General features: G+C 46.1%; 1 protein-coding gene across 1 annotated transcript in view; it reads right to left on the bottom strand.

The window, feature by feature from the left end:
• Positions 1 to 1,342: 1,342 nt before the first annotated feature.
• Positions 1,343 to 9,798, bottom strand: part of Ffar4 (free fatty acid receptor 4) — a 19,445-nt gene continuing 10,989 nt past the window's right edge. The window contains exon 3 of the mRNA XM_036181954.1: positions 1,343 to 1,970. Coding sequence (XP_036037847.1) covers positions 1,581 to 1,970 — 390 coding nt within the window. The 3' untranslated portion in view covers positions 1,343 to 1,580. The remainder of the gene's footprint in view (positions 1,971 to 9,798) is intronic.

The raw sequence follows: 9,798 nt of genomic DNA, 5'->3' as shown, positions 1-9,798 counted from the left end.
TCCAGTGGCCTAGTCTATGGCTGTCTCGCTGGGATCTCAAGCATATGCTCTAGATGAAACCCCATTTGTTTCCCAGTCTTCCTCAGATTTGTCGCCTGCCCCACTGTCTAAGCAATGCCAGGCTTGAAGTCCAGGAGGCACCCTGGAATGCTGTCTCCCCTTGTCTCCATCCTCCATAAGTAAACTTCTCCCACCTTCCCAAGCGTAGCCCGGGATTCATTCACATGGTCCTTCACTAATGCCATGCACCTTCAAGGTCCCATCACCTTTTCCTCCTTCAGGCAGCCACACACTTGCTCTCCATGTTTATTCTTGCTCCTTAAAGCCTGTGCCTTGCAGAGTGGCCAGAGTAAAAGTCCTCATTGTTGAGGTCTCCCGTTGCAAACCTCCACTGCTGCCCACTGAACTCTGAGTGAACTTTGCTAGCCTGCCAGGCCCTCTCTGACCTAGCCCTGGAACTTCATTGGCATCCATGATGGGCTCCAGGAGGAGCACCTCTCCTAGCATTAAGTACAAAGAAGGCTCAGTCAACACTTTGCAGTTCCTGGACCACACAGCTCAGCAGCCTCTCTCTTCCTGCAAGGGCCTTCCTCTGGATCCACGTGACTGCTTCTTTCTTGCCTTTAGCCTTTCAACTCAACTGTTGCTCCTCAGTTTTTCCTGAACCCACCCTACCCCACATATATAACCCTCACCCCCATAGCACCCTGACCCACCCCTACCCCATATAAATAACCCTCACTCCCCCCCCCCCAGCACACTGTCCTACTTTCTCCAGGCTGCTTATGCACTCTGGGGTGCTCTATTATTCATTGACTACTGTTTGGCATTCATGGCTCCCACCCCATGAAAAGGCGAGCTCACTGAGAACAGAGCCAGAGCTCTGGGCTTTGCCACTGGATTCCTGGCACAAAAACCATTGCACAGCCACAGGAGGTGTTTCCAAGGCCTCTGATGGATAGAGTAATAAAGCAACCATGTGACTAACCTCCCTCTCCAGCATCAGGGTCCATCCTCCCCTCTTTGAGTCTACAGTGCTGCTTCTGCTATTTTTTTTTTTTTTAATATACTGAAGATTGAACCCAGGGCCACACGCTTGCTAGGCAAGCATACTACCATTGAGCCATGTCTCCTGCCCATTTTTAATACATGGGGGGAAAAAGCCGCGTCTAATTGTTCCTTGGAAATTCCTTAAGCAGTCTTGACATGAATGAATAAATGATCTCAAGACCTTATGTGCCCAAGGTGGGGACTTAGGGTGGCTATGACCTTTTACTGAGAAACCTGAGCCCTGAATCAGCTCCAAGGTTTGTTTCAGCAAACCACAAGATACAGCTTTATATGTAGGAATAGTTATAAATAAAAATTTATTAACTCAATCATATTGCAAACACACTAAAAAATGTTCATAAAAAGGAACCCATAGAAAGTTTTAAGGAAAAGTATTTTTACACTGAGTGATCATTCCTCGATTTGCCGGCCCTGGAGATGTGTGCTGTTGGAAGCTGGATTTTCTTAAAGCAGGGTGCACCGGTGACTTCCCCTTTGCAAGCACACGGAGGTTCACCTGCCTCCACTAGTTAGCTGGAGATCACAGACAAGTCATTTCGCCTGACAGATGTGTCTGTAAAAATGGCTCCCTTCTCTCGGAAAAAGAAACAGCAAAAAATCTTCCTCCAGTCGTTCCTGAACAGTGACATGTTGTACAGAATGGGGTTTAGGGCAGAGTTGGCAAACGTGAAGGCCATCACCCAGAAGAAGAGGGACGGCCAGATGACGAGGTCCTGCCTGAAGTTCTGGATCAAGAGGAGGAGGATGGTGATGATGATGGGACTCCACATGATGAAGAAGGAGACCATGAGCAGAAAGAGGGTGCGGAAGAGCCGGTAGTCCTGCTGGGACACTCGGATCTGGTGGCTCTCGGAGTATGCCAGGCTCAAGGTGAGCCTCTTCCTTGACGCTTTCGTGATCTGTGAGAAACACAAAACACTGGAGCTACAGGTCACTGTGGGCATCAGGGGTCCCCTGCTGGTGGGTTTTTGTTTTGTGGTACTGAGGACTGAAACCCAGGTGGATTGGGGTGGGACTAGAGATGGTGGGTTGCAGTCTAGTGGGGCACTTCTAACCAGAAATGTGAAGGACATTGTGTCTACTGGCTTCATGCGCCAGTCTCTTACCTCTGCCCTGAAGGAAAAGAGCCAATTGGATGTATCTTAACCATGTTAGCGGTCCTTACTAACTTCAGTTGCTGGGATTGGCCTAGACCCTGTCTCTCTTAGCCACATTACCAGTTCTATAGGATGGGGTGCGGGGCCTATTCTCCTCAAACCTGCATCTCCAGAGAGGAAGTAATTTTAAAGTCATTAGCATCATTCACAATTTGGGCAAGTTTAACTCATCAAAATGGCTTAAAATGTTCTCCTTACAATTCTTTTAATTCCCTAATTGAAGGATAGACGCTTAACTGTCGTGTGATTACATGATTGCTTCTCATTCTTCGGGGCATTTAGAGCCACCTGTTTATGATAGAGACAAGGACAGCAGGTGCCCAGTGAACTGACTGAAACCCTCTCAATGTGCCTGACAACCAGAACACCAAGATACGAGCAATCAGGACGGCTGTGCTTTCCTGTTGGCCCCCGGCCACGTGCTAGGCATTTACTTCATCAGCTGTCACTTTTAATCCTCACATATCCTCTGTGCGTTCACACCACTGTTGTTCTTGCAAATTGACTCTCAGGAAATGTAAGTTGCTGGCTGAAAGTCATTTTTCAGCTACTAAATAGTAACAGCCCCCACCTGTGAAAATGGAGCTCCCTAGGGGTTCCCATACTACTCAGGACCTGCCTATTCCACTGTGCAGGTGGGGGTGGCTCAGCAGACAAGTCCAGCTCTGTGGGGCCCCAGGCTCTTGCAGGTCCCTGACAATGGCTGTAATAAACAAAGCCGTTAACTCACAGCCAAACGCATAAGAGATTTATTATTATTATTATTGTTATTATTGTTATTATTATTATTATTATTATTATTATTATTATTAAACTTGCTACTTTTCCTCTTAACTCCACAGGCCCTACAATTTGTGTAATCAGGAAGAAAATGAGCCTTTGTAATAAAATGTGAGTCCTTCCTTGCTCCCCATCCCACATTAGACAGCAAGGCTAGTCAGCATCTAGCCAGGGTTTCAAATGTCTCTGGCTTTGCTGGGATGCCTCCTGTGCTTGTATGATGTGCTCCGTTACATCCTTCTGGGGATTAATTCTCACCCACAAAACAAGCCCGGGGACAGGGCAGTCTAGGGGTTCTTCCACTTTGGGAGCCCCACACAGAGATGTCCATGTGCTTCTTCATGCTGGCAAGTTACCAACTGGGAGTGGGGCCAGAGCTCATGAGAATGTGCTCCGTGACCCAATGACACAACGTGACTGTGAATAAAAGTTCCTGGAAAGAATTACACTGGACACTGCCCCTTCTAGAAGGCTGATTATCCAACAGAAACAGCAGTGATTGCAGAGGAACTGGAGTGCTGCAGATCCAGAGCCCACTTATAATTTATCATTAGTCACTTGGAGCCCCTTTGAATAGTTATTCCACACCTACCTCTGTGCCTGGCCTAATATCTTTGGGGCTGACAGGTGCAACCATTTATAATGTATTTACTCAACAGACCAGTTGCTTGCACCAACCAAAAGGCTAAGAATGTCACTGGATGACACCTGAGGTCAACAGCAGAGGTTTCCTTGTTTGACTGTAACTTACCCACCTGATGTTCCCACCAAATGTATTTGAAAACCATCTTGATTTGTGACTTTTTCTGTCACTATAAAAACAAAAACAAAAACAAACAAACAACAACAAAAAAAAAAAACTTCGTGAAACAGTTACCACTTTGGAACATGGAATTTGAGGTAGTTTGAATCTGTGTTCCTGGGCCATGGCCACTCATATTTGGCTTCAGAATAAGTGATGTCTTAGACTCTTTTGAGTTGTGTTTTTTACATGTCCAGTGGGGCACACTTTGAGATACTTGGATTCAGTGAGGGATCCAGAGATTCACACTTCTCTTAAACTGTCAAGATGACTTCTGCTCACTAGGGTGTAAGAACTGCTAATCCCACACAGCTGCTTGGTTTGGAGTTTGTCTCTCTAGACCTTTAAAGAAGTCCATTTTTAAAACAGGCCTTTTGTGACTCACTAGATTCACACAAACTTCTGAAGGCCAGGAGGGAACCCTATTTCCACCCAACACCCCTCTGCCATGCCAGACCACACCAGCTAGAGGCTGGCAGTGAAAGGCCCCTGGGGTTTAGCCTCCTTTGTGGAGCTCATTGGCTAATGTCCTGTGTCCTGGTGTCAGTAGTGTCCTGATTAGGATCATCGGACAAGATGAGAGGCCCCACCTTGTCCAACCTCCGAAGAAACAAGAAAGACTACTGGAGGAAAGCAAGGACTGGAGAGAGCAGCACCAGGATTAACATGTGCAAGAAGCCCAATGGCAAATAATGGGAACTGTCTCCCAACAGCCATGCCATAGCAAAGCATGTTCAAGAAAAGCCTGCCTGCCATATACATATGCAATTCACAACCACAGGAGAGGTAAGTGGTATGCAAGTTACCCATAAAGGGCTATAACACTAGAAACCCACTGTTGGGTTTTTTGTTTGTTTGTTTGTTTGTTTGTTGTTTGTTTTTTAACAAGGAAGCCTTCCTCCCACAGCTCATTAGGTCACTCCCATTCTCAGGAATGTCTTTCTCTTAATCATCTATCCCTACTTCTATTATTAATTATGTGTCCCTGATGCAATTATGTTGTGTGATATTTTGTTTGTGTTCTAACAAATAAAGCTTGCTTGGAGTCAGAGAAGCAGACTTCCTACCTCTTCTGTTCCTCCAACCAAAAGGGCTGAGATCCTGTCTCAGCCTGCCTTACCACTTCCTGTCCCTCTCTTTACAGTCCTCCAAACCTCTATGGTTAACTAGTGGCTAGCTCTGCCCTCTGACTCCAAGCAAGCTTTATTTGTCAGAACACAAACAAATATCATACAACACAATTATTTGTCCCAGAACACAAGAACCTGGAAACTTCAACAGATGCCTTCAGAACTCAGGACCCAAATCTAAGTCTATAGCATGACCATGGGCCCCAGTGGGTAGGTAGTGAGGGCCAGGCTTCGTGTTTTGTTGAAGAAGAATTTGTTTCTCACTTAAACTCTACAATAGGCAGAGAGATTTCCATCTGCAGGCCATGGAGTTATGGTTCATTCAACAAATATTTACCGAGACCCTGCTATACGCTAAGCTTTCTTGAAGAGGCTAGACACAAAGCAAAAATCAAAGGGTCCTGCCCACACTGCACTCCCTTGCCCTGGGTATGTGGCCAGAGGGAGAAAGAGCAAGAAACACAGTTACAACAGCAGAGACATCACAGCCTGTCATCTTTATGGTTGCTGGGTAAACTTGTAAATTTGGTAAGCTGCCAGCCTTGACAGTCTGATCCAAAGCACTTAGGAATTACTGAGAAGCTATTCCCTTGGGAAAACAGTCACTAGGAAAAATATCACTGACAATGTATGGCATGTCTGAATCACAAGGAAGGAGGAAGCAGAGAGGGTGGAGGGCAAAAATAGTCACCGCCCAGCACATGAAGCCGCTCTTGAAGGGAGATCAGCACAGGAAGAGGCAGTTGGACGGCCACTCTGTACCATTGCCCAGGTCAGAACCAGCAAAGGTTAGCGCAAGGCTTCCTACTGGGTGCTCTATGCGATACAGCGGGGAGAGATGCCCTGTGTGCACATGTGGGTCCTGTGATCAGATCTATAACACTGCCTGCTTAACTCCTGTGCTGTCCACAGTGTATTAGCATAAAAAGGTTGTCGAGTCCCACAGCAGAGAAGTCCATGCAGCTAGCTCAGCGTTTCTTAAGCTTGTTTGCATGACTCTTTCTAATCTATCACCCCATGGCACTTTGTGACCTGAGTGATGCTGCTTTGCAATTAAAGAATGGGTGATATGAGAAGAGCCCCTTTGAAGACCAGAAATGGAATCCATTACAGTCAGTAGAGACAGGGAGAGGAGGCAAGACTGGTGGAGAAGGTGATAAATTGAATATTGATGTTCAGCAGAATCTATAGCTGTGCTCCTGGAAGGAAAGGCCTGGGCAGGAGGGCCAGTTCAATGTGTCCCAGCTGTGCATCTTCTCAAGGAGGAGCTACCAACGCTGAGGTCCTGTCCAGCCTCTGACACACTTATCAGCTTCTGAGGCACCAGCCTGACAAACTCACAGGCACAAAGTGAGAAATAAATGTCATGGTCCCCATAGGACAAAGTGGAACAATCAGTTTTAGGGGTAGTATAGAATAGAATTTTCAAAAATCCTCTGTTTGTACTAGTATTGGGATTTTTCAGACATCTCGTCTGTTCTTTCTGTATTAATCAATCCATGCATATTTGGCTCCAGTGGAAACTGAGGCCCACATTAGTTCAGGGGCTTGCCCAAGGTTACATGGTGGCAAAGACTGATCTTGAACATGTCTCATGGCTCTTTGTCCAGAGACTGCCCACTGCCCAAGCACAGAAACCCCACAGATCATCTCACTGTGCTCCAAGGCTTGGGCCTCATTCATACGTAAGAATAAAGTGGGCACCTCCAGCCAGCTCTGGACATGCATACTCAACAGTGAAAACAGCCTCCGCTCTGGTGGAGCGTGGTGCATCCCCTCAGCAGCGGGAGTGAGGGACTACAGCATGCAAAGTGTTTTGAGGAGAAACCTGTTAGTGAGGGATTGCTGAGTGACAGGGAATGCTTCTAGGGAAGAATTCTGAGTGAGTGAGAAGTGGTCCACACAGCAATCCAGAGAAGAGAGATCCTGGAAAGGAAATGACAGGGAGATATCATGCCCCGAGGCAGCCATGTGTGAGGGCGTGAAAGGGACAGTCTTCAGCCCACCTGGACATGAGACAAGAGGTAATTCAGGGGGCAGGCAGAAGGCTAATTGCACAAGACTTTGGATCTGGTTCATGCATAAGGAAGCAATAGGTCTAAAATCCAGCTGTGACCTAGCACTCAGGTAACCACTGCAAACCATACAGACCTGCTGCTGCACAGGGAAGCTGTGCAGGGGTCTGAGATGTGCAGGGCTGTGAGTTTAGACTCAAGTGTGGGGAGAGCACAGTTGTTCAGAGGAGAGAAAGGAGGGCTCTCTCCCCTTCTTGATTCTGAAGACGTTTTCTGATTTTCCCAGCCTTGAGATTGAGATTGTTATGGATGGGAAATCACACTCCCACAGGAGGGTGTGTCACACATGGAAAGGGAGTACACCAGAGCCCTCTTGGCTTCTCCACGTCTCACGAGTGGTCACCAACAAGGGGAGCTTAGGTGCTGCTGCTCCCCTCCTCCCCTGGCCAATCTGCTCCAGCCATGATTTCTTATTCTTGTTCTAAACCTTGACCCACTGTGTAACCCCTGGGAAACCTGGGTGTTGTGTGATACTTTGTTTATGTTCTGACAAATAAAGCTTGTTTGGAGTCAGAGGGTGGAGCCAGCCACTAGCTAACCATCGAGGTTTGGAGGACTGTGGAAGGAGGGACAGGAAGTGGTAAAGGGGGGCTGAGACAGGATCTCGGCCCCTTTTGGTTGGAGGAATGGAAGAGTTATAAAGTCACTGGTGGCTACTCCCCTGCTTCTCTGATCTTTCAGGTTTTTACCCCAATATCTGACTCCTGGTTTTTATGGATAAGATAATTAGATTTACACATCACCCGAGTGATGCAATCTCCTAGCATACTCAGAAGGAAGGGTTGGAAGAACAGCCCAGCAGAGCAGCATCTGCCATAGTATTCATGGCGGGCAGTTCTCACAGACTGGCCTTATGCAACTTCATACTAGAAATTACGGCTGCCAATTTGCAGATGACTGAAATGGGGCCCAGAGACTGCAAGTAGCAGGCCCAAGCAACACAGCAAAGCAAACCAGCAGTACAGACTCAAAGCTGGGTGGTTTCAAAAGAACCTTCCAAGCCTCATATCTGCTCCCATGGTTCTTTGCTCTCCACTATACCCCTCACTGGTCCTTGATGCTGGCGCAATAGCTAACAGCTTGCTTTAGCTTCCTGCTGACACAGAATCACTCTTTTGCTGTGGTGTTTCTTGCTTTAGATCACAGCATCATTGTCCAGCTGCCTCTTTGTCAAAGATCCTTCTAGGCAGATTATAACTTGCACCCCTGAACCACACCTACTTCCTGCCAACATCCTGCATGTAGCACTCTTAACAAACCTCTGAGAAGTACTGGGTAGGGCTGTGGGACCAGTGTGCCTGGGTTTAAATATTGAAACTGACACCTATAGGCCCCATGACCTTGGGTAAATTTCACAACATCTCTGGACCATCTCATCTGAGAATCTTCTTAGGGTAAGATGAGTTGGTGCTTGCTGCATGATAAACACTTCATGCATGCAGCCTAGCACAGTAGTGCATGCCTGCAATCCTAGTAATTGGGAGGCAGAGACAGAGGATTAACGCAAGTTCCAGGCCAATCTAGTCCACATAGAGAACTACAGACCTGTTGGAACTATCGGAACTACAGAGTAAGACCCTGCTTCAAAAAAAAAAACCAAAACAACACAAACATTTAAAAATTTATTCCACTTTTCTCTGTCCTTTTCTTTCTTTCTTCATTGTGATTTTATGATACTAATTAATTCTTTTATAATATTAAAATATGCCAAGCCCTCCATTTCACCCCCTGGAATTTGCCTCACATATTAGAATAAGCCCAAGCTTGGATGCCTTCAGAGATGGAGAGTCATCTGGTGGGACAAGTCTGGCTAGAGAGTTAAACACTAACTCCCACAGAACCAGGGACTGGCAGTGTTAGGTGAGATTGGCATGAGGTGGGTTCTGTTTGTAAGAAGACTACAGATCCATAGCCATAAAGGGTCGTAAAATGGCCAGAAGGTGATCAGGGCCTTTCTAACACACCTATTTATCATGGCCCACAAAAGGTGCTATAAAACCAAGATTCAACCAATACACACCTCCAAGAGGGCTCAAGAGCTTTGAGGTAAACCTTACAAATAAATATACATGCTTGTGTTTGTTGGGTGGTACCTTCCTTGCAAGTAGGATGCCTTTAGAGGCAGGAGGAAGAGGCTGGCCCATCTTTTATATGTCTGTGTACATACATTTACTTTTCTAGAAGACATCATTTATTTCTGGTGCCACACACACTTGAAGTGGATCTTCCCAAGGATAAGGTCACTGACCCATGGGGATAGGAAGGACTTCTGGCCAAGTTCTGTTCTCCATCCAGGAGCCACTTTATGAGAGTGTTCAATTTGTGAGCAGAATATGTAAGCTGGGTGTGATTTTATATTAGTATATGATACTTCCATAAAAACAAATCTTATGAAGTAGACATTGTTAGTCACTGCTGGGTTTGTGGGAAAACAATGGACACAACTCCAAAGTCCACAAAATGATTATATCATACCTATATGATGAAGGCTGTGTAACTAACTAACAACAAGATAAGATACAAGAACTGATACAGAAAGGAAGTTATCAAGCAGCAGTATCTCATATTTGAAAAGAACAGTGAACAGTGCCAACAGCCCTCTGACCATTTGAACCTACACTAGTATACATGGTGCTGTAATACTGCAGAGACACAGCTGGGTCATTAAGGTTGGGAAGAGAGTAGATTTTCAACTTCTGCATTACACAGTTCTGTGCCTGTTTCCAACTTAATGTTTTAATAACCTGGTAGTATTTTAATGATGAAAAGATTCATAAGAAGAT

This window comes from Onychomys torridus, chromosome 1 (genome assembly GCF_903995425.1).
Source record: "Onychomys torridus chromosome 1, mOncTor1.1, whole genome shotgun sequence".
Classification (NCBI taxonomy): Eukaryota; Metazoa; Chordata; class Mammalia; order Rodentia; family Cricetidae; genus Onychomys; species Onychomys torridus.
This window is presented reverse-complemented; position numbering and strand designations above follow the sequence as displayed.